Source organism: Acanthochromis polyacanthus, chromosome 19 (genome assembly GCF_021347895.1).
Source record: "Acanthochromis polyacanthus isolate Apoly-LR-REF ecotype Palm Island chromosome 19, KAUST_Apoly_ChrSc, whole genome shotgun sequence".
In the NCBI taxonomy this organism is placed as follows: Eukaryota; Metazoa; Chordata; class Actinopteri; family Pomacentridae; genus Acanthochromis; species Acanthochromis polyacanthus.
The window spans coordinates 17,596,899-17,624,421 of record NC_067131.1 but is presented as its reverse complement, the minus strand read 5'-3'; the positions used below and the strand labels follow the sequence as shown (position 1 = coordinate 17,624,421).

At 37.6% G+C, this 27,523-nt stretch overlaps 2 protein-coding genes across 2 annotated transcripts; both read right to left on the bottom strand.

The window, feature by feature from the left end:
- Window positions 1-1,031: 1,031 nt before the first annotated feature.
- aqp8a.1 (aquaporin 8a, tandem duplicate 1) lies at window positions 1,032-7,236 on the bottom strand. Its single transcript, XM_022214099.2, has 5 exons — window positions 5,910-7,236; window positions 5,395-5,521; window positions 4,295-4,500; window positions 3,541-3,675; window positions 1,032-1,842 (listed from the first exon to the last, which is right to left on the bottom strand). The coding sequence occupies exons 1-5, from the start codon at window positions 6,176-6,178 to the stop codon at window positions 1,800-1,802; spliced, it is 780 nt and encodes a 259-aa protein (XP_022069791.1). The 5' UTR covers window positions 6,179-7,236; the 3' UTR covers window positions 1,032-1,799.
- Window positions 7,237-7,880: 644 nt separating this feature from the next.
- On the bottom strand, window positions 7,881-24,487 carry lcmt1 (leucine carboxyl methyltransferase 1). Its single transcript, XM_022214098.2, has 11 exons — window positions 24,117-24,487; window positions 22,953-23,044; window positions 22,526-22,647; window positions 22,298-22,374; window positions 20,033-20,094; window positions 19,822-19,924; window positions 15,203-15,323; window positions 11,836-11,937; window positions 11,506-11,597; window positions 8,778-8,875; window positions 7,881-8,560 (listed from the first exon to the last, which is right to left on the bottom strand). The coding sequence occupies exons 1-11, from the start codon at window positions 24,200-24,202 to the stop codon at window positions 8,538-8,540; spliced, it is 978 nt and encodes a 325-aa protein (XP_022069790.1). The 5' UTR covers window positions 24,203-24,487; the 3' UTR covers window positions 7,881-8,537.
- Between the last annotated feature and the right edge of the window lie 3,036 nt (window positions 24,488-27,523).

Genomic DNA, 27,523 nt, shown 5'->3' with positions numbered 1-27,523 from the left:
TAGTTATTATTTAATTATTTTATACACTGTAGATTAACACGGAATACATAAAAACTATAAAAGAATACATATGGAATTATGTCTTGAACAAAAAAGTGTTAATCTTTAGTATTAATCTACAATGTAGAAAAGAATACAGATAAATAAAAAGCATTGAATAAGAAGGTGTGTCCAAACTTCTGACTGGTAGTGTCTGTCATTACTTTTTAGCCTTATTGTACTTTTGCATTTCTTTTCTTGCTTTTTAGTACCTCACTTGTATCAAGCTGCTGTAACGTGAGGGATCAGCAAAGCTTGTCTTATCTCAATGAGGAGTTTTAGTCTGTCATTGAACTCTTACCATCTTGTGTTAAAAAGTGTAAAAAATAAAAATCTGCAACTGCAATTAAAGTGTTTCACAGACACTACCAGTTTGGACACACCTTCTCATCCAGCACGTTTTATTTATCTGTATCATTTTCTACATTGTAGATTAATACTGAAGATTAACATTTTTTTACAACATAATTCCATATGTATTACTTTATAGTTTTGATGTCTTCAGTATGAATCCACAATGTATAATATGATTACATAAAAACCACTGAATGAGAAGATGTGTCCAAACGTTTGACTAGTGGTGTATTTTCAGAACAAATCCTTGTTGTCAGAATAAAACTTCAATTGTCAAATTCAATCTCATTTCAAGCTACACACATACAAATAGTTATAAATTGATTGAATTAACAAAACTAAGTAAGTGTTTCTCCTGATGCCTCTACTTCCTTCTTTCTCTTTTTCTTAATGTTACTGTATAAAAATGTAATTGATATACTGGTCACGTCTCTTATCTCTTTCTTTCTGTCCTCCCTCCCAAAAAATAGTGATTTAGCATTTTTTTTGTATGAAATTTCCTACTTTTTTTCATTTAAGGAGGATGTTCTGTATTTTGCTTCATTCTCATGCGATATTTGAAGTTTAGTATTAATGCATTGTGAATTGGTGCATCTTAATCAAAAGCACAATTTAAAAAAAGAAAGAAAAAAGTTGCAGACTCTCATTCTACAGTCAGTTTTCTTTAATGGAAAAATATGTTAGTATCACTCAATTAAAGGCCCTAGATTTGATTAATCATCAATAATGATAAGCTTATATACAATATATATCATACAACACATTTTTCTGCATAAGGTGTAATTGTATTTTTATACTTAGGATAGTATTTTAACTTGGAATGGGGTGTTTTATATCACTGCTTTTACATGAGTATACCATCTAAATACTTCCTGATGTTCAATAAGGCAACATGTTTTGCATGTTGTTCCTGTAGTTGCATGATTCTATCCAGGCCTGTCTGTTTGTTATAACACATCTTTAATGTAGAAAATGTTGGGCAAAAGCAACTTACAAGGCTGAGGGTTCCATCTTCATAACAATCAACATCTTTTTTCAACACGTATGTGCACGTTTTGGCTGTTCTTGGAAGACTGTCACTTTAACGAAAGCAGCAAGCAGAGCCCTGTTTAATTTGATCAAAGGCACCGCTTTATGATTCTAATCTGGCTTTACTGTCTCGCATAGCACCCTATCCTTGTACCATAGTTGATGTAATAAAACTATTTAGGTGTGATTTTCCGTTCAGGACTTTACCCCAAACTATGAATACAAAAGAATGTAACAATTATAGCTGATCCAAAGAGAAGTCCAATGAGAAGGATGTCTGTCAGAGAAATGTGGACATTGCAGTCTCATTGTTGAGTGATGCAGGAACATTCAGATGGAAAAGCTGTCGTCAGGTCAGCTGGGATGTTCTCGCGCTCTCATTTCAGCACCACTCGAGTTTTCCGATCGCCGAGGAGCAACCTGGAAGAGCGACACTTCAATCAGCGAAAAGCCCTAATTTTGTTTTAAGAACATTGTGAACAAGAAAGAAGAGCAATGACCAGCTACTAAACTGTCCTACAAAATGTGAAATGCTACTTCACCCTGCCAAATTGAACTAAAACAAACAAACAAACAAAAAAACTGAAGTCAAATGCAAAACTGCCACCAAAATGGCACAAAATGCATACAGAGACTTGAACAACAAAACTACAAAAAGATGTGAAATTACTACAAAGACACACCAATGCGAATCCAAACAACAATAAATTGACCCCAAATAACCCATCAGTCTTAAATCCATGAGTTTTCCTCCTGTGTATGAAATATGAAAAGCATATTTTACTGTTTATAACAGCCTGTCTGAAATAATGCAGCCCGGTGGGTAAGAGATCAGACTGTAACAACGCTAAAGCTCACTGGGTGGAGCTCAGGTTCCTCTGCAGTTAGACTGAAGTCCAGTGAAAAATGATCTAGACAATTGATTGAGACACATTAATTTTGCAGATTACAATCAGCCCCTTATCTGTACACGTGTTTATCTACAGAAGATAGTCGGCTACACTCGTGACAGTCCACGAGTGTGAGCTGTAAAGAAGCCATCTTTGTGTTTTTTATGTACATTTCGACCACGTTGCTTTGCCGCTTCGCCATTTATCTCCTGTGCATTCAGCTGCACTGAGGACTCGTTATCAACCTGAAGTGCAATTTGATTCCACACAAGGGAGGTAAAGTACAACAAGCTACAACGGAAACACAATTCTACAGTTCTACAACTTCATTTAGCAAACGTTCTTATCCAAAGCGACGTACATCTCTAGTCAGGAGAAAACAACCTGGATAAGTGCTGTAAGTGTGACAACAGGACCTTGGTGCCTGCAGGCAGTGCGGGAGGTAAAAGGTGATCAGAGAAACACTCTTCTATTTAAGGCACTGTGATTAGATCAATACTGGAGTTGACTAAACCCCTAAAGCTCATTTCTGTGTATCAGTTTTCAATATTTTTTCCTTAAAAAAATCCCTTTCTGTCTTAAAATGCATCTTTCTAATTAATTATTCAAGGTGGAAATGCTCTGACACAGTATTGATTGCTTAGGCTATTGCTCATGATATGTGTTTTAGCATGTAAAAGAAGCATATGGACATATTAACAGGGTAAAGTATGGGATTTTTATCAGAAGGGGTCTTTAAAGGTGCACAATGGTGTTTTCTTCTAGTTAACAAACATAATTCTCATTGAGATGCATTGTGTGCGTCACTGAGGCTACACAGTACTGCATTGTTTACATCTATGTTTGTTTGTCAGACATCTTTCTCATTTCTGTAATCATTTACTGCCACATCACTTTTAGCACCTGTCATTCATCGGATTAGTGGCTGACAACAGTACGATGTAAATTAGGCTTTACATGTAATTTAACAAGACAAAAGGTGCCCAATTATAGAAATACTGCATCACAGAATTGCAAAACTGCTTGTACAAACAAACAAAAATACCAAGAGGGGACCTTTAAGTTTTAATGCCAGTCCTACATATCACAAACAGAAACTACTTAAGGATTTATCACAATAAATAACGGTTTTAAATGCTAATTGCAGGCAATAAAAGCAACCCGCCCCAGAACATTTATCTTCTTTTCTGAATCCTGTAATGCCTGCTGTGCTGTGAACTTTACGTACCTGATGAAGCTGGCAGTGAGCAGCGCACCACACATGGGTCCGACCCAGTAAACCCAGTGATAGTTCCAGTGGTTTGCAACCACTGCAGGACCGAAGGCTCGGGCAGGGTTCATACAGGCTCCAGACACTCTCCCTCTGAAAGAACAAACCCACAGTTTTTTAACACAGCTGGTGATCAGAGCGATGCAGAACAACAGTGAAACTTTTATTTTGAAAGGAACAGGTAACTTTTCAAGAACAGAGAAAAACACAAAACACAAGTGAACAACTTGTAATGGAATACAGCCAGAATGTAATGGTTTAAAGGGGGCACCTAACTGATTTTACAACTAAACTGGATACATATTGCATTATGGGAAAAGTAGGATCCAGTGCAACATGGACTTTAACACATACTAAGGACTAAAAGTTGGTATTTCAGAGCCTGTGCTGGTTGCATTTTTACCATTTCTGTTATTTTCAAAACCTCCTCCGAAACCATTACAATTTAAATGTCATTTCAATTTTCGTTACATTTTAAATTTTAGATAGAATTTGGTTAGATCTGTTTTATCTGATTATACAGAAGAATGACATCCAACATTCAGTAATTACCATTTGAAAGGGATGATTACATAGCTAACTAAATGCGTTACAAATGACAGTCCTGGTTGTGATCTGAAATATTATAAAGGACAATGTCAGGGATGACTTTCCAGACTTCCACACTCCTCATGTCTAGCTACATCCTTGGTGCCCACTGAGGTTTCCTTACCCAGCAAATATGTTGGCTGCCACAGTGAGGCCGATGCAGAACGGAGCCATCGGTGTTCGTGTCTGGCTGTTGACGGCCGACATGCAAACCGCCATGGTGAGCATCAGAGTCATTACTGCTTCAGCCAGCGTGGTTTTACCGAGATCACCGGCTACGTTAAAGGCTCCTCCAAGGGAAAGATCATATACAGTAGAGGAGTATATGGCCTGAAAGTAGAACAAAAATAGAACATGTAACTTAAATGATGAACTTGACTGAAGTGACTTTTCAGAAGCATGACAGGAAATCAAGATCTTAACATAGGCTTTGGATAAAAGTTGCTTAAGACAGAATTACATTTTGACATGGTGGGTCAAAAATAATGAGAGGTCACAATTTTGATTTATAATGGCAGAATTATGAAAAAAAATATGACGTATTGAGATAGAAATAGGACATATTAAGTCAAAGTCAAACTATTAATGCAAGTAAACATTTTTGAGGCAGAAAACTCATGTTTTAACAGATGAGTCTTGCTATAATTAATAAAAACGTTTACCTATAAGTCAAAATTTAGAGATAATAGGTGAAAACATTTAAATTGTGAGAAAATACATCGTAATCATACATCTGGAATTACTATATCAAGACAACTAAATCAAGAATAGAATTTATAAAATCTCAGTTTTACTCTTTACAATTATGAGAAAATACGTCGACTTAACAAGATAAGAATAGGATGAATTAAATATCAATTTTAAATTACAAAGGCAGAACTAAAATATTAAGCCGAAATATTGACTTGAGTAAAAATTTTGCTGGATTTTGGTTGATTTTTTTTTAATGTTCTTAAAGAAAATATTAGAAGTTTTACTAATATATATGTAGTCACTATTTTTAGGATTTTTTTTGGAAGATCTTTAGTCATTTTTTGAAAATATTTACAAGAACTTTCTTGCCAAATTTGACAAAGAAACAAGATTTTTTGGGTGCCCATAAGTGAAGACAACAAGAGGGTTAAAGGTACAATTAAGACTTAGGACAAGAATTTTAGTCTTTATTGTAGTATGGCGTTCATATTTTTATTCGGGCACATTTGGGATTCTGTACTGGTTTCGTACCTTAGTCAAACCAGCACCAATCATCCCTCCAGCCATCTGAGAAACGATATAAGGCACCAGCAGAGCCAGCTTCATCCCTCCACACAGGTAGACACTCAGCGTCACTGCAGGGTTAAAGTGGCCTCCACTGCAATAAACACAACAAACTTTACTCTGTGCCTCTCAAATGATGGTGATAGCAGCACCTGTCCATCAGACACAGGGTAAACACAATCTGCAAATGAGACTTTGTGTGCCTTTGTTGTATCAGATTGAATAAGTCATTGGAAATAAAATAAAACTTCTATTTGGCTTTCTAAACTGCAGTAAAGGTGCACACTAAGGCAAAAATGACTATAAATCACTGTTAGTCTTTAAGTAAATGAATCAATTCATGCAGTTTTTGTTGCACACATTATTATAAAAAGTGCAATCTATCAAAAAATATCTAATAATTTAGTAAAACAATGTAGTGCAATAATACACAATATGAAGCATTTAAAACGCACAACAAAATGAATGTCAGGCGTATTTACCTAATTTGCCCAAACAGTGCAATCAGCACTCCCAGAGCCAGTCCATGTGCCAAAGCCGGCTGGACGACACCGTTGCTCACGTTCCCGATGACAGACGCACAACCCACAAACACAAAGAGGCTCGTCCCAAACAGCTCAGCCAGGCAGGGCTGCACATACACCTCATACCAGCATTTCTTCTTGTCTGTGTTAAATGTGGCTTTCTCTGCTGCCACATCGCCTATTTCGGTTACTGAGAAAACCTCACTCTTGGTCTCGTCCCCTGACATGATGACCCTGGAAGTCTTTGCCTAAACACTTGTTCCACTGGTGGACCACAGCCAGCACTAGCAGGTCTGATGGACGGACGGTTATTATATGTAAGACACGCTTAAGATGATGCATAAAGGACATACGCACATCCACATTTTTTTCTCTCTGGTGCCCCTCCTTCCTGCAATTGTTTATACTCCCAAGACTATTAACGATGAGGAGGAGCTCATAAAATGATTAGAGTTGTGTCACTGTCAGTGAATGCACACACAGTAATAAGGTGAGAGGTACCTTATTACACAACAGCAACATTTGTTTTGATTACCGGTAGTTGCATCTTTTTTATCTTTAGTTTTTGGCAGTTAACTATAAGATCACCAATTAGATGGCAGATGCTCACATGAAGAGCACAAATCATATCAAAACTAGAAAAGTCTGCAGGGTATTACAGCACAATGCACACTGTAAAACATTCTAAAGACACTTAGTCAAATCAACTCATTTAGTTTATTCAATGGAAAGATATATTGTGCAGTTGTAATGTCAAACTTTTTTGATTTTCAGACCATCTTAGGTTCCTATAGCTTGAAGCATTTTGACTTAAAATGAGTTGAATGAATGAACAGATGAGGGTTCAATCAACTCATTAAATTGAGTTTAAGGAGCCCATATTAGCACATCAGCAGTATTCCCAGGATGCATTGTTAGAAGGTTAAATTCACCATTGACTCTTTTCTTTTACAGCTAAAGATAAAAGACACAGTGAAAAATGATTTCTGTTAAATTAAGTTATGATGGCTTGTTTTCACAATACTAAAAACAACTCAACGACTGGCACTGAATTCAGTTCCTGCACCCACAAATTTATAATTTCTCTCACTGTGGGTAGGAGCAGCCTCACAGATTGTCTTTGTTCTGATTCAAGGCATAAGTCTTCATTGTTAAATGAAGAAATTCTTTAACAGAAATTGAAATTAAAGCAGCTTTGCTCATTTTTTACAATTTTTTTTCTATATATGGGTTTTTATATATCTATATATATAGATATAGATATATATCAACTCAAATATAGAAAGAGGAGCAAAACAAAAAAAATTCAAAAATAATATATATTAATTTTGAGTTTAACATTTTTTTCAAATATACATATATATATATATATATATATATATATATATATATATAATTCTATTATTTGCTTTTTCTATATTGGGTTTATATATATATATATAAACATATATATATATGTGTGTGTGTGTGTGTGTGTGTGTACATACATACATACACACACATATGTGTATATACAATCATTTAAAAATAAAACTGATGTATTCTTGCTAATTTTTTCTAGATTTGGGTTTAAATATGTGTGATATATACAAACCCAAATATAGAAAGAAGAGCAAAATAAGACAAAAATATTAAATAATAGATATGTATTATTTAATTTAATTAATCTAGTTTTTTAAAATAAAATTATGTTTATTTTTTTCTATATTTGTGTCTTACAGGGTTAAAGGTAGTAGGGACACTTACATTTCAAAGCTGAATACACTTTGGATGATTTACAGTACACAGTGCATTAGTGCACCTGGGGTCACCATGAATTCACACGTCGTACTAAGATACCACCTCAGCTGGAGCCTCCCACTGCAGATAACACAACTGATATGCTGATATGCAGTCCATAATAAAGTACATAAAAACAAAGGGCAACAGTTTTAGATAAAAGAACATGTTTTTTATTTTACTAAATTTGATGAGCATTCATCAAACACAATCTATCACAAACTAATCTGTCATGTTCTTTTTGCTCGGATCAAAAATAGAAAACATTTTACAGGCAAATGGAAATGAACCGGTTATTGCGTGTAATGCATTTCTTGTAATCTGACACTAGCATGCATGTCTATTTTTTAAGAAAACAAGTCGGATCAATAAATAAAATGAAAATGGCACATAATACCAGATGAGGACAAATTATACGACATCTGAAATTCATCATACATTCTTTCATTTCTAACACAGGTGAGCGGATTTTGTGATTGTTTAGTCACAGATTAACTCAGCCTGTGAGCAAATTAACGAAACAAACTCCATCCATTTTACAGTTCGTCACCAGTGTTGTGCCAAAGCTCTTTGCAGCTCTCAGCCTAATCACGTCTTATCTCCAGTGTGTATGGGTTACAAAGGACGCTCACGAAATCACGTTCTGCTGATGCGGGGACTTTTCACACCGGAACAGCTCCCAGATGAGGGCTTGGTGGAGAATACTGGCTTCCTCTTTCCCAACAACTCCTTTCACAAATCTTCCCCTGTTGTTGACTTTGGCGAACACACATGTAGAGTATGTCCAACAGTGGCGTGGTTTCGCCCTCAAAATGCCAACTGTGACAGACCTGAGGAAGCAGAACATGACCTGTTCTTGTAAATGATTGCAGCAGGCATTAGAAACTGGGCGGATGGGTGGAAATATGAAAAATTTTACACACAAAGTAAATAAACTGATGGGCAGCGTGACGCCATTGTAGCCAAACAGGATCCTGGATGTGAGAATGATTTTCTTACCATATGTTACATGTCCATTCATTTAAAGCTTACATAAGTGCGCCTTACCCAGGCTGTGTTTATCCTTGGAGGCCCAGCAGATGCTGTAGTGTTGAAGCAGCTGTTGCAGCAGCTCCCTTTCATCCAGGAACTCCAGACGCTCAATTCTGCAAGAAATCAAATACATTCAGTAGTTTTTGAGTTAAAATGTCACATTTCATAGCTCAGCTGGCTGGGTGGATGACCCATGAACAGGGGTTATAGACCCCGATGCAGCAGTCACAGGTTCAAATCCATCCATCCATTCTCACTAGGGTCGCGGGGGGTGCTGGAGCCTATCCCAACTGATTCGACCGAAGGCAGGGGACACCCTGGACAGGTCACCAGTCTGTTGCAGGGCTACATATACAGACAAACAATCAAACTCGTATTCACACCTACGGACAATTTACAGTCATCAATTAACCTCAGCATATTTTTGGACTGTGGGAGGAAGCCGGAATACCCGGAGAAAACCCATGCATGCACAGGGAGAACATGCAAACTCCATGCAGAAAGATCCCAGGCCCACCCCGGGATTTGAACCAGGATCTTCTTGCTGCAAGGTGAAAGTGCTAACCACTACAGCACTGTGCAGCCCGGTTCAAATCCAGTTCATGGCAATTTACTGCATGTTGTTCACCCACCTTCCTGTCTCTCGCTCACTGACATATCAAATAAAAGCAAAAATGCCCCCCAAAAAAATAACTTTAAAATGTGATGTTTCATCACACCTCCAAAGCAACAGATGTGTAGCACACACAATTAGAATTGTCTACTGTAGTATTAGTGAAGCAAGTTTTCCAGAGTTACAAAGATATAATTTTGCAGTGTTTCCCATTAATGTTCAAGCATCTAATTCATCTTTATCCATCAAGGACAATGGACTTATTTCATTTGTTGTTGTTTTTTGGAAATCAGTTCTGGTCCTACCAGTTGTTGATCAAATTTACTGAAACTTTTCTGTCAGTCAGACAAACTTGACATGACTGCTATGGCCACTGGTAATTGTGTGCCATCTTGTTTCTGGGGTGGATTCCTATTGGGTCTTTGTATGAGGAGATGGCATATGGAGGCCCAGCTGTGGCTGGTGTGGGAGCCTCTCCAGAACCCCAGCTGCCAGTCATCTCAGCTGATGAGTCTTGGGGCCTTTTCCAAACCGCCCCCTACACACTCCCCCTCCACTACCGAGTGTCACTCCAAAAGAAGTCACACTCGCAGCCGTGGAGGGCACTTCTATTGAAGGGGGAGGGTATAAATACGATCGTCAGGAATGGGACGCCCTGTCGCCTCAACGGAAAACGGAAGACGTCATCGCCATGGTAACACAAAGATGCCTACTGTGCATGGCTGTAGCGCTGTGGCACAGGTTGCAACTAACAAGGATCGCTGCTGCTTCCAGAAGACGAAAGCGGAATTTTCTAGAACACATGAAATTGCCTGGGTGACCCCAAACTTTTGAACAGTAATGTGCTACAAAGCATACCATGAGTAAAATCAATGTGCTATGACTAAGCATTTCTTTAAAAACACAAATTCAGACTTCCAGTTTCAGACAACAGATACAAGGAACCAATTCTGTCCACTTGAGACACACCTTTCTGTACTGTTCTTCAGACTTAGTATACATTAGTTGCTGAATCACTCCAATCTCACAACTTGCCACTGTGTAGCATAAAGTAGTTTTTCAGTGTTTGAGCAGATTTGTTGGTGAGCTGTTGTGCTAAAGCTGCAGCGACAGGTAAGGAGTGGGTTTAGCAGGCGGGGACTTGATGAATTTGCACATTCTAAAGGAAGGAATGGTTTTGAGGCAGAAAATAATTATTTTCAAGGAATAAACTTCTAAGTAACATGGATACATAGACTCTTTAATGACTAGAGACAGATTTCAGTAATAAAACCTGGCAATAATTGACCTTTTATCACTCAATGAGTGACTGTGATCTGATTTTAAGCTGTAAACATGAGTGTGCAAATAACACGACACCTGCAGCTCTTCATCTAACCGCTCACTGGGGCTGCTCATTTGTATTCCACTATAAGTAATAACCTAAAACTGCTGAACGTGACGGCTGTCTTGTTATGCAGACGTATTTTGAACAATGATTGGAGTGCTGAGTTAACTGACAGTGAATTGCTGTGACTAGTTCACTACAGATAAAAGCTTTTAACTGTGAAGCTGCAACAGAAGGACTCATCCAGTTTGCATTAGTAGTAAAGGAAAAAAATCTTTTTCTCTGAAAATGTCACCACAGACACCCAGTTCATACTTCAAATATATACATATTGAAATATATATTTATAGAATTGCCATTGTTTCCTCATTTGTCAACATACTGTGATAAAACATTTATTTCAATTAAAATTTTAATTGTAGGGCTTATTATGAATTATTAAAATATTTACATGTGTTGAAATTAAAGAGATATTCAAGTGATTGCTTGTGTACATATTATAGCATAGGTAGAGGTTACAGCTAATTGTTGCATCATATCCTGACTCGTGCTTCACAATCTAGATGCTCAATTCCCATAATGATAATATGTTTCGTTGGGCCCTCTGCCCATTAAATGCCCATTTCTCAAACTCCACAACCTTCATAATGCCAGTTTTCGGTTTTTAAAAAAAGTTCTATCAACAGATGGTAATATGGCAAATGCAGATGTAGCAAACACAGCAACTGTTGGATATGTATCTGGGCTCAGTGAAGTACTAATGATCTTTTGGCAGACACTAGGTGATGTTAAACCCACATTACCTTGCTACATCGTCCTGAGGGAGCATACTGTACACCGTCATCATATCTAGAGCATCTGCATTCTCCCAGCCAGTCTTCAGAAACCGTTCCTTCTGCAAACACCAGGCAAAAACAATGTGAAATCCAGATTTTTTCAAAATAAACTAAAAGGTACAACCGGCAACACAGCTTTATATCTTAGTTACAGTGTATCTGTTGAGCAAAACAACTTCAAATCAAGCTTACATTTTGAGCTTAACTGCCTAATAAAGTCAGTCCACTGCTCCTGATGTCTTCAGCTTTTAAAACTGTAACTGCTGTGTTGTTTAGGAAATATTAAATGGAGGTTACCTGAGAGTCCAGAGACTGGCAGGCCTCTACTCCTGCCAGGGTGCACTGGCGACGCTGCAGGTTCTCGATCATCACCTGGCCGAATCGATCACTCATGTTCACCTGGATTTTACACACAGTATTGACTGGATGAAGATTATGTTGTCCTCAAAAGGGCTAAACTATTGCTTAGCTCAGATGCATATGTGCTACTTCTGTCTACTCAAATATCTTCCTGGTACAAACTGCAGATAATCCAATGTCTAACTCCTTCGTAAATGTCCTGAAGCCACTTTTATCCATGGATTGCATATACAATGGGGAATATTTAATTTGCAAACAGCCGACAGCTTGCAATAGACAGAAAATTCGAAGATTCAGACTACTGAAAAACTCTTCCATTAAAAGCACATTTGACAATGACATCCTCAAGTGTTTTTGGGACTGACAAGTTTGGTGCACCTGATAGTTTCTTCTATCGTTCTTGGCAGAATCATTATAGTTCAACTAGGATGTATGGGGAACATCAGTGTCATTTTTAGGTCTCTCCAAGGATTCTCTATCGGGTCACACGTGGACAAAATTGTTGGTACCCCTCAGTTAAAGAAGGAAAAACCCACAATTCTCACTGAAATCACTTGAAACTCACAAAAGTAACAATAAATAAAAATTTATTGAAAATTAAATAATCAAAATCAGCCATCACTTTTGAATTGTTGATTAACATAATTATTTAAAAAAACAAACTAATGAAATAGGGCTGGACAAAAATGATGGTACCCATAACTTAATATTTTGTTGCACAACCTTTTGAGGCAATCACTGCAATTAAACGATTTCTGTATTTGTCAATGAGCGTTCTGCAGCTGTCAACAGGTATTTTGGCCCACTCCTCATGAGCAAACAGCTCCAGTTGTCTCAGGTTTGATGGGTGTCTTCTCCAAATGGCATGTTTCAGCTCCTTCCACATATGTTCAATGGGATTCAGATCTGGGCTCATAGAAGGCCACTTTAGAATAGTCAACGCTTTTCTCTCAGCCATTCTTGGGTGTTTTTGGCTGTGTGTTTTGGATCGTTGTCCTGTTGGAAGACCCATGACCTGCGACTGAGACCAAGCTTTCTGACACTAGGCAGCACATTTCTCTCCAGAATGCCTTGATAGTCTTCAGATTTCATCGTACCTTGCACACTTTCAAGACACCCTGTGCCAGATGCAGCAAAGCAGCCCCAAAACATTACTGAGCCTCCTCCATGTTTCACCGTAGGGACAGTGTTCTTTTCTCCGTATGCTTGGTTTTTGAGTCTATGAACATAGAGTTGATGTGCCTTACCAAAAAGCTCCAGTTTGGTCTCATCTGTCCAAAGGACATTCTCCCAGAAGCTTTGTGGCTTGTCAACATGCATTTTTGCAAATTCCAGTCTCGCTTTTTTATGAGTTTTTTTCAGCAGTGGTGTCCTCCTTGGTCATCTCCCATGAAGTCCACTTTGGCTCAAACAACGACGAATGGTGCGATCTGACACTGATGTACCTTGGCCTTGGAGTTCACCTTTAATTTCTTTGGAGGTTGCTCTGGGCTCTTTGGATACAATTCCAATGATCCGTCTCTTCAATTTGTCATCAATTTTCCTCTTGCGGCCACGTCCAGGGAGGTTGGCTACTGTCCCGTGGGTCTTGAACTTCTGAATAATATGAGCCACTGTTGTCACAGGAACTTCAAGCTGTTTAGAGATGGTCTTATAGCCTTTACCTTTAAGATGTTTGTCTATAATTTTTTTTCGGATGTCCTGGGACAATTCTCTCCTTCGCTTTCTGTTGTCCGTGTTCAGTGTGGTACACACCTTTTCACCAAACAGCAGGGTGACTACTTGTCTCCCTTTAAATAGGCAGACTGACTGATTATGAGTTTGGAAACACCTGTGATGTCAATTAAATGACACACCTGAGTTAATCATGTCACTCTGGTCAAATAGTTTTCAATCTTTTATAGAGGTACCATCATTTTTGTCCAGGCCTGTTTCATTAGTTTGTTTTTTTTAATAATTATGTTAATCAACAATTCAAAAGTAATGGCTGTTTTTGATTATTTAATTTTCAATAAATTTTTATTTATTGTTACTTTTGTGAGTTTCAAGTGATTTCAGTGAGAATTGTGGGTTTTTCCTTCTTTAACTGAGGGGTACCAACAATTTTGTCCACGTGTGTAGGTCTGGATTTTAGCCAGGTCACTCCATGACTGAGTTTTCCCAAAGCCCCTCCCATGTTTTCTATGTGGCATACTTCAGGTCTTCGTCTTATTTAATTGTAAATTTCTCCACTGTGTGATATCCTGTGCACTCTGGAAAAGTTGTTTACTTAGGATTACTCTGGATTTTTCAGCATCCATCTTTTTCTATTCTGACCAGTCTAATAATCGCTGTTGCAGAGAAACATCCCCACAGCATGATGCTACCACCACCATGTTTGATTGTAGGTATACTGTTAATCAGGTGATGTTCAGTGCCTGGTTTCTTCCACACGTGCTGTTGGAAATTTTGGCCAAAGTAGTTCAGTATTGGTTTTATGACACTAGAAGATTTTGCTTGTCATAGTCGTCAGGGATCTTTTGGCAAACTCTCAGCAGGCTGTCATGTGCCTTCAAATGAGGAATAGCTTCCATCTGGCTACCCTATCACAAAGGCCTGATTGATGGAGTGTTCCACCAATGGCTGTCCTTCTGTAAGGATCTCCTATATCTACCAATCATTGTCATTTATGGTGGCTTTGGGTTATTGGGTTAAACCAAAACTCTGGGCAGCCATATCTAAGAAGACTGTTGGTGGTTCAACACTTTCTCCATTTTAAAATGATGGAGGATACATTTTTTGGGGGCACTTCCAGTACTGCAATAACTTTGGTACATCCTTTTCCAGACCTGTCTTTTGACACAGTCATGTCTCTAAGGACCACAGACAATAATCTTGTCCTTGTAGCCTTCACTCTCATGTACCAACAACTACAACTACTGCTAAAGTACAGATGAACTCCAGTGAAGTAGTAGAGGCATTTTATGGACCTTTGGATGCATCTGTCATGACAAAAGCTCTGAATACTTGTGAAATGGGACAAGATCTTTGATTTTTAAATTTTAAAAACACTCCGAGGACCTCTTGTTGCTTTGTCATTGTGGTGTATTGTGTGTAGATTGAAGAGAAAAAAAACTGAAGCCATTTCAAAACAAGCATGAAACAGAACAAAATGTGGAAAACTTCAAGGGGTCTGAAAACTTTCTGAATGTACCATTTATCAACAGACACACAAATGTGCATTATTATAAAAAAGAAATGCAGAAGCCAACAGCTGTGCTCTTCTGCTGTATCACCATGAAGTCACTTCTTTTTTTTTTTTTACCTGCTCATAGTTGATGAACATTGCAGTGTGAAAGGTTTCTGCTGCCCAGTGAACTAAATTGGAAGACTGGGATGGTGTCATGTAGACCAGAACGCACTCTGACAGCAGCAACGTGGGTAATCTGGGGGTGAGAACAGCACTTACAACCACAACATACCAAACAATCTCTACCATAAAATATAATAATATATGTTAGTATTTTTAAAAATACAATTATAACTTCTTTTTTTTTACCTACAATAGAGTAAATATTGTACAGATGAGTATTATCATTCGAAGGAGATGATGACTGCTCATCACTAAAAGTAAGAGAAACGTCCAAAAAAACTGTGATATATAAACTAGCAAAAAAAATTATGGTGTCCTTAAAACTACGATTTCAAGAGCATTTACACGAAATTCTAGGGAAAGGAACAGTGGAATATTACATTTTCCCTTCAGTCTTTGGCGGTGAAACTAAATCACTTATTCACACCCAGCAGCTTCCTGAAAAAAAGTGTTTCATTCTTTGTCCAACTTCCCCTGGACGAACTAAGATTAAAAAATGTGAGTTATAAGCTGTGGCAATTGACTCTGACAGCCTGAGAATAGAAAACATCCGATAACGTAAAACTGAACACGTGTGAAATCAAAAATCAGTTTTTCTCTGTTTAAGTGACGCTCCAAACAAAATAAGTTTTAAAGAAAGAAGTATCAAACACTCTCCAGCTTAAAGATTAAATGGAAGATGGGAAAATTTTGCTCTTTCACAAAGCATTGTATTTGTGGCATCTATACTGAATCTCAATAGACACAATAAAACTTTCAAAACACACTGCTACAAGACATCCTCGCTGAATGAGCCTCTTTAGCAATTTTTTTGCCTAATTGTGACAGTTTGACATTTAAAAGTTAACATCTTTTCACATCAGGCTCCAGATGGGTGACATTACAGCCCTGCAGGCGTTCTCTGCAGTGACTGTTATCTTGAGCTACTTACAGCAAGAAAACGCAGAGATAAGCCTTAGTTTTTGGTTTTCAAAAGATGTGTCACAGAAACAAATAACAGCTGACAGAAAGCAGTGCAAGTGGCTTAATTCAAAAAAGTAGCACTGAGGAGCAGGTGAAAAACACTGACCTCAGGTGAACTTACACTTTCTTTACAAACACAGCAGCTAAGTGTGGGTGGACTGTTTTGGAATACATTACTGAGATGAAAATATGTCATATTTAATGTACTCAGGTAAACAAATACCATAAATAACACTATAGGGTCTTAACTTCAATATTTAACCTTGTTAGGTGTTTACGTCTGCAGATTAACAAACCTGAAGACCCAATCCTGTCAACTTGTTAGGGCTTTCTGTGTCATTACTATTCAGAATCTCGTTATGGTTCATAAATTTATAGCAGAATTATTCCAATTTTACAACTTTTCATTGACAGCATAGAGTAGTTTTATAGTGATAGGCGGGATGACGTGTTCGAACTGCAGAGAGGGGGAACGGATGGGTGGAGAGAGAGGCAGGAATTTCGTATACGGTTGTGAACCAAAGTTTACATGCACTTGCAAGGACCCTGTATATCATGGCAGTCTTGAGTTTTAGTGATTTATACAACTCTAATTTTTCTATGAAGGAGTGATTAAAACACGTGCATGTTTGTCACAAAAAAGCAATCCTACATTTTGGTTCCTTCACAGATTCGTCTCCTGGAAATGTGACAAAATCTGCTGGGTCAAAAATCTACATGCAGCAATGCTAGTATTTGGTTAAATGCTTATTTTCACATCAGTTAAGTCCTTTTGGCAGCAGTTCAGAAGCTTCTGGAAAGCTTCTGGTTATATCTGTGACCACTCCCTTAACAGAGTTGGTGCTGTTCAACTGAATTTGCTGGCTTCATGGCACAGACTTGTTCTTTAGCAGAGTCTACAGATTCTTAACGAGATCTAAGTCAGGACTTTGACAAGGTCAGTCTAAATTCCTAATTGTGGCCTAATTAAACCATTTCTTTACCACTTTTGATGTGTCTTCGGGGTCATCGTCTTACTGGAATATCCAACTGTCTCCAAGATTCAACCTTGATTTTAGCTTTTCCTGAAGAATCTGAAGGTACTCCATTTACTTTGTGAAAAGTACAAGGTTCCACTGTCAGCAAAAACAGCCCCAGAGCATAATACTGCCACCACCATGGCTGACTGTAGGTTTAGTGTTCTTGGGGTTAAAGGCCTCACTCCTTCCCCTTCAAATATATTTCTGGTCATTGTGGCCAAATAACTCAATTTATCTTCCATCTGAAAACAAAACTGTCCTCCAGAAGGTTTTTTCTTTGTCCATGTGATGAGCAGCAAACATCAGTCAAGCTTTAATGGGCCTTCTGTCTTGCATGGCAGCCTCAGTTCATGGCAATGTAAAGCACATTAGGCTGTGGACACCGGCGCCTGTGTTCCAGCAGCTTCTAATTCGTTGTAGACCTTCTTTTTGGTGATTGTTGGTTTACTCTTGACCATTCTGACCCACTGTCTCGCAGCAGTAGGCGATAAACTGGGTTTTCTTCCCGATTGTGGCATTGACACAACTGTTCCATGCACTTCATCCTTACAAACAATGGTTTGCACAGTAGCAGCTTTGAAATGGCTCCATGTGACTTTCCTGACTTCATTTCAAGTCAGTGATTTTCCTCTTCAGATCTGTATTCCCATTTGTACTCCAATTGTACAGTAGTGTTTGTGGCTGATGTTCTAATGAGTGTATCAAATTGGAACCGAGAGGAGTCAGCAGCCGTAGTCAACTATATGTAAAAGAACCAAAATGCATAATAGTTTTTTTGTGACAAAGATGCATGTGCTTCAATATTCTATCATAGAACATTAAGAGTTGTTGGAGTCATAAAATACATGGTCTCTACAAGTGTTGGTAACCTTTTGCTCATGACTGTAGATCTGCACACTCTAAAGGAAGCAATGTAATAAGAGTTAAATTTAAGCCATTTTAAGGCAGAGAGGAATTATTTTTGTGGAAAAATCTTGTAAATATGTAACTTTGATGCACAGACATGAGCTTTAATAGGTTTAATCCATGACCAGAGAGGGATTTTATGAAAAAGAAGTCAGGCAAAAATGGGCTTGTCCCTATCGTCATGCTCCAGACAAAATGCTTAAACGTACCTAAAAGTAGGGCTGCACAATTAATCGAATTTTGATCGTGATCCCGATTTTGGCTGCCACAATTAAATTAATTTGATCGTTGGCGATATTTACATTTAAAATGCGGGCTCTAGTGCATATCTTATCAAGCGTCTTGTCAACCAGTCGTCAGCCAACCACCAGGAGGCGAACACATGGTTAAGGCTTCATTAAGCTGCCTAAATAACAAGCGAGTGCACCCTGCAGCGGCAGCCTCAAATCACTCAGTGGACTGGGCTGATGAGAGCGAGTCATGTCGAGAGAAGAAAGTACAGCAGCATTTGGAGACGAGGAGCATCATGGTGAGGAGCTAGTGCCTCGAAACTTTTCAGCATCCATCGTCTGGACTTGTTTCGGATTCAGGGCAAGTGACGTTAAACAAGTCAAATGTAAAGAGTGTAGCAGAGTTGTGTCTGCCCCGCACAGTAACACAACTAATCTGTTTAGCCATCTGAAAAAACATCACAAACACAAATACGAGGAATGCATGAAGGCTAAAGCTAACACAAACTGGATACGGTGTTGTATCGGGCAACACCGTATCCAGCTACCTCCCAAAGACACACAGAGATAACGGACGCAATATCGTTTTATTTGGCCAAAGACGTGTCCAATAAATACAGCGAGCAACGAGGGCTTCAGAAAAATGGTCACAACACTGGACAATAAATATGTGATCCCCTCGCGCAATTATTTCTCCAAAGTGGCGTTACCTACACTGTATGAAAAATATCGGGGGAAAATAGAGAGGGAAATCACAACTGTCGAGTTCTTTGCACTGAAAACGCTTTATATATTGTTTGCTTAAAAGTGGTGCCATAAAAATACAGATATTTTCCCTAACATGATGAACAATCGTGATTAATAATCGTGATTACAATATTGATCAAAATAATCATGATTATCATTTTGGCCATAATCGTGCAGCCCTACCTGAAAGGTTAAGTAGTGGCTGTAAAAACTTTATTTTACAAAGAACCTGCATTTATGCTGAGTGACACATTAAAACTATCAAAACCTCCCAAGGAAATTGGTCAAATACACTCCTACATGTCAGGCTACAATCCCACTTAAATTTGAAGATTTAGCTACATTTTACCAAAACTGTGACTTTGATATTTGGAATTCAAAAGTAATATCATCCTTTCAAATTCTCTAGATGGGAACTATTACATCTGCATTACAGCCCTACAGGCGCTCAGTACTGGGACTGTTATCTAGAGCTACTCACTGTGAGAAAACACGGAGATAAGCCTCAATTCTTGGTCTTCTAAACACACACCAGAGAAACAAATAGCAGCTGACAAACAGCAGCGTGGAGGGGCTTATTTCATAAGAATAACACTGACCTCAGGTGAACTTACACTTTTTTTTTTTACAAACTACTTAGCTCAGCATTATTGGACTGTAATGGAGTAAATTACTAAAATGAAACTCAACAATTTAGATTACATACTCTGGGTTAAGCTGGAACTTCTTCAGCTTTTCATCCAAATTAGAGACATCTCTGAGGTCCGCTCCGATGATACAGTAACGATCTGAGTCGAGGCTGTGGGCATCTGAACAAACACAAACACATTCAGAGAGAGTTTTTAACAGTCAAGAACATGTGGCATTCAAACACACTGATATATCACACAGATCAAATAATAAGTTCTGGTGAGTACCTAGCAGTAAGGAGTCTGTTGAATGGGTTTCGATGATAGGTTTGGACAGTGGAGGCTTTGTCCTTGTCAAAGAAAATAACACAATTACAAAGGCAGAATTAAACAACATATAAAGTTATGCTGCAGTCATGTTTTTAACATACAAACCAGTATGAATTTGGTTCTAAAATCTTCCAAAACTACCCCATTAATGCAAAAGTTATGTACACATGACACTGACGGTGCTATTTTTGGGGTGGACCTAGTTTTTAATCGTACTTTCAGCTTTAGTCTCATGGCAATAACTGCCGTTCCGCTGTATTTACATGCATTGCAGAATATCTCACACGTGGTTTAATGCATGTAAAGACTGCATACACATGCAAATTAGAACTGCATCAACAATCCTTCTCAAGTTCTTCTGCTCAAATGTTGCAATGTTTAACAACAGGCTCTGGCTCCCCCTACAGACCTCTGTCCTACATTGCAACATCAAAGCCAAAAGTCAACCGAGGTTTAAGGTACAGACCTGATCAAAATCTTAAGACCAATCGAAAAATTGCTAGAATTTACCTTTTGCACATTTGGATCTGAATGAGGTGTTAAGTAGAGCTACAATATGCAAAAGCAAGAAGGGGGAGTGTGACAAAAAGCACTTTGCAAAAGTAATTCATTCAAAACAACAAGTAAACTGAAATAGGCTGTTTATCAGCTGATCAAAAGTTTAAGACCATCACTCAAAAAATTACAAAAAACTCTCCAAACCAGAACAAAAAATGTTCTCAGTAGGACTCAGTAATGAGTAGCTCCACCGTTCTTGTTAATCACTTCAAAAATTCGTTTGGCATGCTTGATGCGAGTGTTTCCAGGAAGCTTTTGGGAACATTGCTCCAAGTGGTGAAGATGGCTTCACGAAGGGCATCAACTGTCTAGAACTGATGTCCATTTTTATAAACTTCCCTTGCCATCCATCCCCAAATGTTCTCTGTGGGATTTAAATCAGGGAAACATGCGGGATGGTCCAAAAGAGTGATGTTATTCTCCCTGATGAAGTCCTTGGACGAGCGAGCATTGTGAACTGCAGCGTTGTCCTGTTGAAAACTCAGCTGTTACCACACAGACGAGGGCCCTCAGTCATGAGGGACGCCCACTGCAACATCTGCACGTAACCAGCCGCCGTTTGACGACCCTGCACCACCTGAAGCTCCAGTGTTCCACTGAATGAAAAAGCACCCCAGATCATGACGGACCCCCCTCCACTGTGCCGGGTAGAAAACATCTCAGGTGGGATCTCCTTGTCATGCCAGTAACGATGGAAGCCATCTGGACTGTCAAGGTTACATTTTTCTCATCAGAGAATAAAATTTTTTTCCACCTTTCAGTGTCCCATGTTTGATGCTCCCTGGCGAAGTCTAAACGGGCAGTTTTGTGGCGTTGAAGGAGACGAGGCCTTTGAATTCGTTTTTTGTTTTAGAAGCCCTTTTCCCGCAGATGCTGTCTGATGGTTATTGCGCTGCAGTCGGCACTAGTAAGGGCCTTAATTTGGGTCCAGGACTGCCCTGTGTCTTGACGGACAGCCAGTCGGATCCTCCGGCTCAGCGCAGGTGTAATTTTTTGGGTCTACCACTTGACTTTTTTGTTCCATAATGCTCAAGATCTTTCAAAAAAATTTAGAATGACCGTTTTGCTGCATCCAACCTCAGCAGCAATGGCACGCTGTGAGAGGCCTTGCTTATGCAGCTCGACGATCCGACCATGTTCAAGAAGAGAAAGCTTCTTAGCTTTAGCCATCAGGAGGGCATGACTGTGTGAATGGCTGACATAAAATGAGAAATTTGAGCAGATTTTGGCTTTTATAGCCTGTCGTCTTAAACTTTTGATCAGCTGATAAACAGCCTATTTCAGTTTATTTGTTGTTTTCAATGAATTACTTTTTCAACGTGCTTTTTGTCACACTCCCCCTTCTTTCTTTTGCATATTGTAGCTCTACTTAACACCTCATTAAGATCCAAATGTGCAAAAGGTAAATTCTAGCAACTGGTCTTAAGATTTTGATCAGGTCTGTACTTGTGCTGCGTAATGTTCTTGTTGGCAGTTCTAGTTGTACTTTAACAGTTGTGAATTAAGATTTTAAGTTGGAAATTTGATATTATTTTTCAAGATGCAAATTAATGCTGGAAAAAACTCGAAAATCTATTAAATCTTTCACTTAGCTTCATCAGTGTTGCATGGTACAGGATTAAAAATGAAATACATTAATTTTTTTAAATATCACAGTTGTCTTACTTTATATTGTGTATTTTTCTGGCCACGACAGTTGGAAAGTCAACTTCAAAGAACTTTCGCGGCATGAGGTTTTCATCCTGTAACACACACAAACGCATCTCAAATCTGTGCCTTGAAGTTTTCTGAGGATGGATCTAAAATATTTTGATGAGGCAGTTTAGCAGATTAATGTGAACTGAACAGAACATTAAGACCACATTGACGGCAGCGAGCTGCAAGTCTGCAGACCTTTAATCTCCAGAATGTGGTGTCCAGCCCAGCACCCAGGTTTATTACTTGACAGTCACACTCTGCTTTCTTTATAAATGCATCAAGGAGATGGTTCACGCCTTGAACGCGGGCATAGTAACCTATCAAATCAGATAAGTGGAGTGTAAAACAAGCAAATAAAACACAAATCTAGTGGACAGAATATAAAGAATTCATTGTTGACAGTCACACCATAAAGTGTAGCATTACTAGCTAGTTATAGTATAACCTAGTAAGCATAATTACACAATGACTTCTGCTCATGAAGCACTTGTTGCAGACTATGATCATATTATTAACTGGTGATCCTGTGACTTATAAATACACGATACATGGTTCATCTCGTTGAATTAACAGGAATAAATAAATGCTGCAAATGTTTTAAAAAGCTGACTGCATTACTTGCCTCTGTTGATTTCAGGGGCCTTTCGCTCTCCTACAGATCTCGCAAAGTACTGAATATACGGGTCCTTCCAATAGCCTTTACTGGTTGCAAACCTAAAAAACAGGTTACCAATTGGATGCAGAAGTGTCACACATAAATAAATCTCTACTAATCAGTATGTTGGCTCGAATTAATTCCTGAAATATGAAATGGTGACTGGTATAACTGATTCTACTTACAGTTAAAATCCTGCTATATACAGCTTTGGGAAATAATTATTAGGCCACTGTGATCATCGTTTCTGCCTCTTCCTTTGGGATTTTTGGTGGAGCCATACTTAGTTTTTTTCCCCCCAAAGGTTGTAATAGATGCTACTCTGCTGACTGCAAACTGATAACTACAGTTCTGTGGCTGTATCCCTCTTTGTTAAGCAACACAATGACGGTCTTATCTTTTAAGCAGCGTTGGGCGACAACTGAGTTTGGATTTTCTGTTGTCCTTACATACACAGCTTCTGTACACAATAATAACTCAAAACAATATTTTAGCACTTTAGTATGAATTTTGACATAACAGTTTAATTACACCACAGATTACACAGAATTCAATAGATGTATTGAATTATTACTTGGCTATATCATGTCCTTTCTTGTAACCACTACAATAAAGTCCTAAGAGAGTTATCCAGAGTGGAGGCCTGCTGTGTGGTGTTGTAGAAATCAACCAGTGGTCTAATTATTCTTTCCAAAGCTGCAGATCCATGCAGTGTCCAATCCATTTTTGGTTTTGCTGGTGGACACTATATGACCAGATGTATACATGGCTCACTAACAGCCTAATAATAAACCACAGGCAGCTGGGATGGGATGTTGCTCTGAGTCTCTACTGACTTGTTATATCACCTTACAAACAAACCCGAACATTTCAGTTAAATTGGTGTAAATGTCAGTAGTTGAACAACAAGAATTAACATAAAGCAAACTGATGATGTGATGGTGCTTCTGAGCTTAATTTGTGACTCATATCTGAGATGTAGTCTTCAATGTAATGTTCGCCGACTACCTTTAACTATAACGTTTAATTTGTAGGTCGTGTTTTACTGCAGAAACAGTGTTGCTGTGTGCAATTAAAGCCACACGACTGCGACATTAATTGCTTAACTTTAACTCCACATCGTGCTGTTACCTTTTGCAGGTGGTTGCATCGTCGCAGGTCGCCCTCACTGCTTCATCAGCAGTGTCGGTGTCTGTGAAGGGCTGCCGAGTTGCCATGAAAGACGTTGACTAACCAACATTAAACCTACGGTCCACCTGCTTCACTCCGGTTAGCTGCTACAGGCTAACTAGCTAGCTGGTACGACAGGTGGGGTTATTTAGCGAAATGGACAAGAGAAATGAAACTGTGAGCATAGTCGAGCTGCTCCAGTTCTATTAAAAACTACAGAAACGTTAATTTACTGGAAATGAAGAGGAAAAGTGCAGGAATCACGTTTCATTTGTTAATAACAAACCTGCCCAGTGTGAATAATTCAAACCGGAAGTACACCAGGAACGATGCCGGGTCATGTTTTTCAGATTAAAGGTTAATAAATATCTTTTTCTATCATAGACTGTATGTTTTCTATTTATATTATTTTGTTATTGCACATTAATAAAATAAACCCAGCGCTAAAACGAAAGGGATACACAAAATTAGCTTTTAAAACAATTGTTAAATGTAATATCTTGAACAATTTGCTGATGTTTTGCAGATTTTCCATGGTTTGTTAAGTTATGGATAATAATTAGTAAAATCTTACCAAAATGTTTTATTTATTAATATGTTGTAAGAAAAATAATAAATCAAAAAACTCAAAAAACAAGAGAAAATTGAAAAAAAATCTGTACAAAATAAATGGCCATTCGCTCTATTACCATGCTTGGCTATAAAAATCAATTTTTTGCTGTATTAAATTAACTTAAAATATTAGTATATTTTACAGATACTTGCTATTATTCTAAAGACAATAAAAATTAAAGACAACAAAAATAAAAAAAATAATAGTCTAACTGTTATTTTACAATTTTTCTTCCATGTTTTCAGACAAGATTTAGAAAACTTACCAAATAAATATCTCCACATCAAAAATCTGTATTTTTCTAAAATCACAGTTCTTCATCTTACATTGTTTTATTATTTATGAATATTTTAAAGATATCTTTTGTTGGTATTTTTAAGACATTTTTTGACATTACACTGTTCAATATGTTCAACATATGTTTTCTACTTTATTGTGTCTGTACTTTTTTGCATTTTTAATTTTTTTTTTGTCTTTTTCCACTGTTATAGTCAATCAGTTTGAACTATTTAAAAAAAAATGTGTGTGCAATTCATTCAGCTTAACATTATTTTTATGTATTGATTGAATTCATTAAATTGGACTGTGGTGTCATTTTTATTTTGTCTTTCATGTGTTTTAATTTCCCTTTGCCTGTAAAGCATGTTAAATAACCTCTAGCTTGCATCAGTGTGGCAGCATTTCAATCGAAGTTTTAGGCAGAATTCATCTTGACTTTGGAGATTAATTTTAACTGACAAGTAGTCAAACCGGCTTGTCTAAACTCTACACAGATGGTCTATAGAATAGTATTACATAGGAACTTGTGTAGATTTCTTTTGGTTTTATGTATAAATCTGTCCTGAATATGTATCCTTCTGACAGCTACTCGATATATAAACCCAATAAAAATTTGAAAAATGGAAGTAAAGTGATTCTTCTTTCTTCTCTACCCAAAACCAGCTAAAATCCTAAAAAGAATGAATAAAGGAAACAACTATAGGACAACTGACAGTAACAGAGAGTCAGGGAAGAGACTAAACATGTGCAGAACAATGACAGGACATCCATCCAGTCTCATGTGAAATACAGAATTCAAAGCATCTCTGACACATTTCTATGCTAATTGTGTGGGAAATTCCACCACTATGAAATCAATCCAGGTTACGGTAACCATTTCCAGATTGCATATTTTAGCTCAAACACTGAACACTGGACAACATTATCAATATCATTTACAGCATTACTTTCTCAATAATGTGTGGAGTGTCATGTACAGTGTATTTAATTAATTGTAAAATATGAATGTATGACTTCAGTATCATTACCAGTGTTGCATCTTATTTGTTTATTCTAGTTTTATTTTTAGTTTACTTATTTTTACGAATGTAACAGACTTAATGCTTTTCTATTATTTTGTTAGCTTATACTCCTTATACATTTTATACGTACATCCTGTAAGTTATCCCAGAGCACCGATCATCAGGTGCATCAATGTTCACAACAACAAGCTTTACAGCTACAAGACCTGTGACAAAGAGCTCAATGACCCACATCAGTATTTGCACCTGTGTGCAGCTGTGACTTCTGCATCAAGACATCCACATTTTTCTATATTCTGAATAACTGAGTTGACAACCTGCTGAATTGCAAATCTTTATCTTAGCTCTCCAACTTGATCTTACAGAAGGATCATGCATTTGGCTGCAGACAGAAACCTCTCTGAGCTGCTTTACCGGTGTCAGCTGCCTGTGCTGAGTGGCATTAACAGTGAATATTTAGCTTCTTTTGTATTCCCAAAGCAAAGGGATGTGGGCTCCATTCCCAAACTTGGTGTTGCTGATAATTCCAGTAAGATTACTACTGTCATTGCATTCATTTAATTTCAAGGAGAGACAATCACGACAAGTGTTTTGTGTTCATTATCTAAGGATTTTAACACATTTGTCACGAAATTAAACACACTGAATGTAGCCCTCCTAATCTAATTGATACTTAAAATTTTAATAATAATCACAGTCATTATTTATTTACAGAAAGCAGTCTGTCCAAAAAATAGAAAATTTCATCTTAGCAGCCTATAAAGATAAACTTTCTTTTGCACACTTTCTATTTTAAATTTTAAAAATAGTTTTTACATTTTTGAACTCTATATATTTTTTACAAAACATATATATTTGCTTTTGCTTTTTTATACTTGATGTACATTGCATGTTTTTTGAAATTTTGACATACTGTACATTTTTAAAACACATTTTTACACAGTATTTACACTATGTTAATTACCTTTTTAAACTTTTTTTGCACAGGGTAATTTTTACACCATATATGTTTACTTTTTTAAATTGCAAAATGTATATTTTAAACTATATATACAATACATTTACAAAAATCATTTTACCTTATTCTGAGTTATTAGTACAAGCAGCTATGAAATAAACAACACAGCATGAGATTGTAATAGGTGATGGTTGTGTGTCAGACTGCATTACATTGAAAAGTGTTTGTAATTCTTTTCTGCCCTCATGTGTTTTAACAGTATGAACAAAATGTTTGGAACACTTTCCACCTACTGTGATCTCTGAACTGGAAATAAAGTAAGATAATCACCTTTGTGACAATAAAGAACCTTGAATCATTAAATCCTTGTAACAGTTTCAACAAAAACGGACAATGAAAACACCTCAGGATGTGTCTTAAATTAGGAAAGTTGTGCTTATTTTTTCACGTCAGCCAATATTACCCATGTTTCTTGCTATCTGGAAGGAAAGACAAC

Bases quoted from the DNA above. Each gene is read 5' to 3' on its own strand.
- aqp8a.1 (XM_022214099.2), bottom strand. From the start codon at position 6,178: ATGTCAGGGGACGAGACCAAGAGTGAGGTTTTCTCAGTAACCGAAATA. The intron at 5,522-5,909 runs GTAAATACGCCT...TGTTTATTGCAG, and splicing joins GCACTGTTTGGGCAAATTAG to TGGAGGCCACTTTAACCCTG. The intron at 3,676-4,294 runs GTAAGGAAACCT...TTGTTCTTTCAG, and splicing joins GCAGCCAACATATTTGCTGG to AGGGAGAGTGTCTGGAGCCT.
- lcmt1 (XM_022214098.2), bottom strand. From the start codon at position 24,202: ATGGCAACTCGGCAGCCCTTCACAGACACCGACACTGCTGATGAAGCA. The intron at 11,938-15,202 runs GTAAAAAAAAAA...TGTAAAATCCAG, and splicing joins TGTTCATCAACTATGAGCAG to GTGAACATGAGTGATCGATT. The intron at 8,876-11,505 runs GTAATGTGGGTT...GATTTCTTGCAG, and splicing joins CCTCAGGACGATGTAGCAAG to AATTGAGCGTCTGGAGTTCC.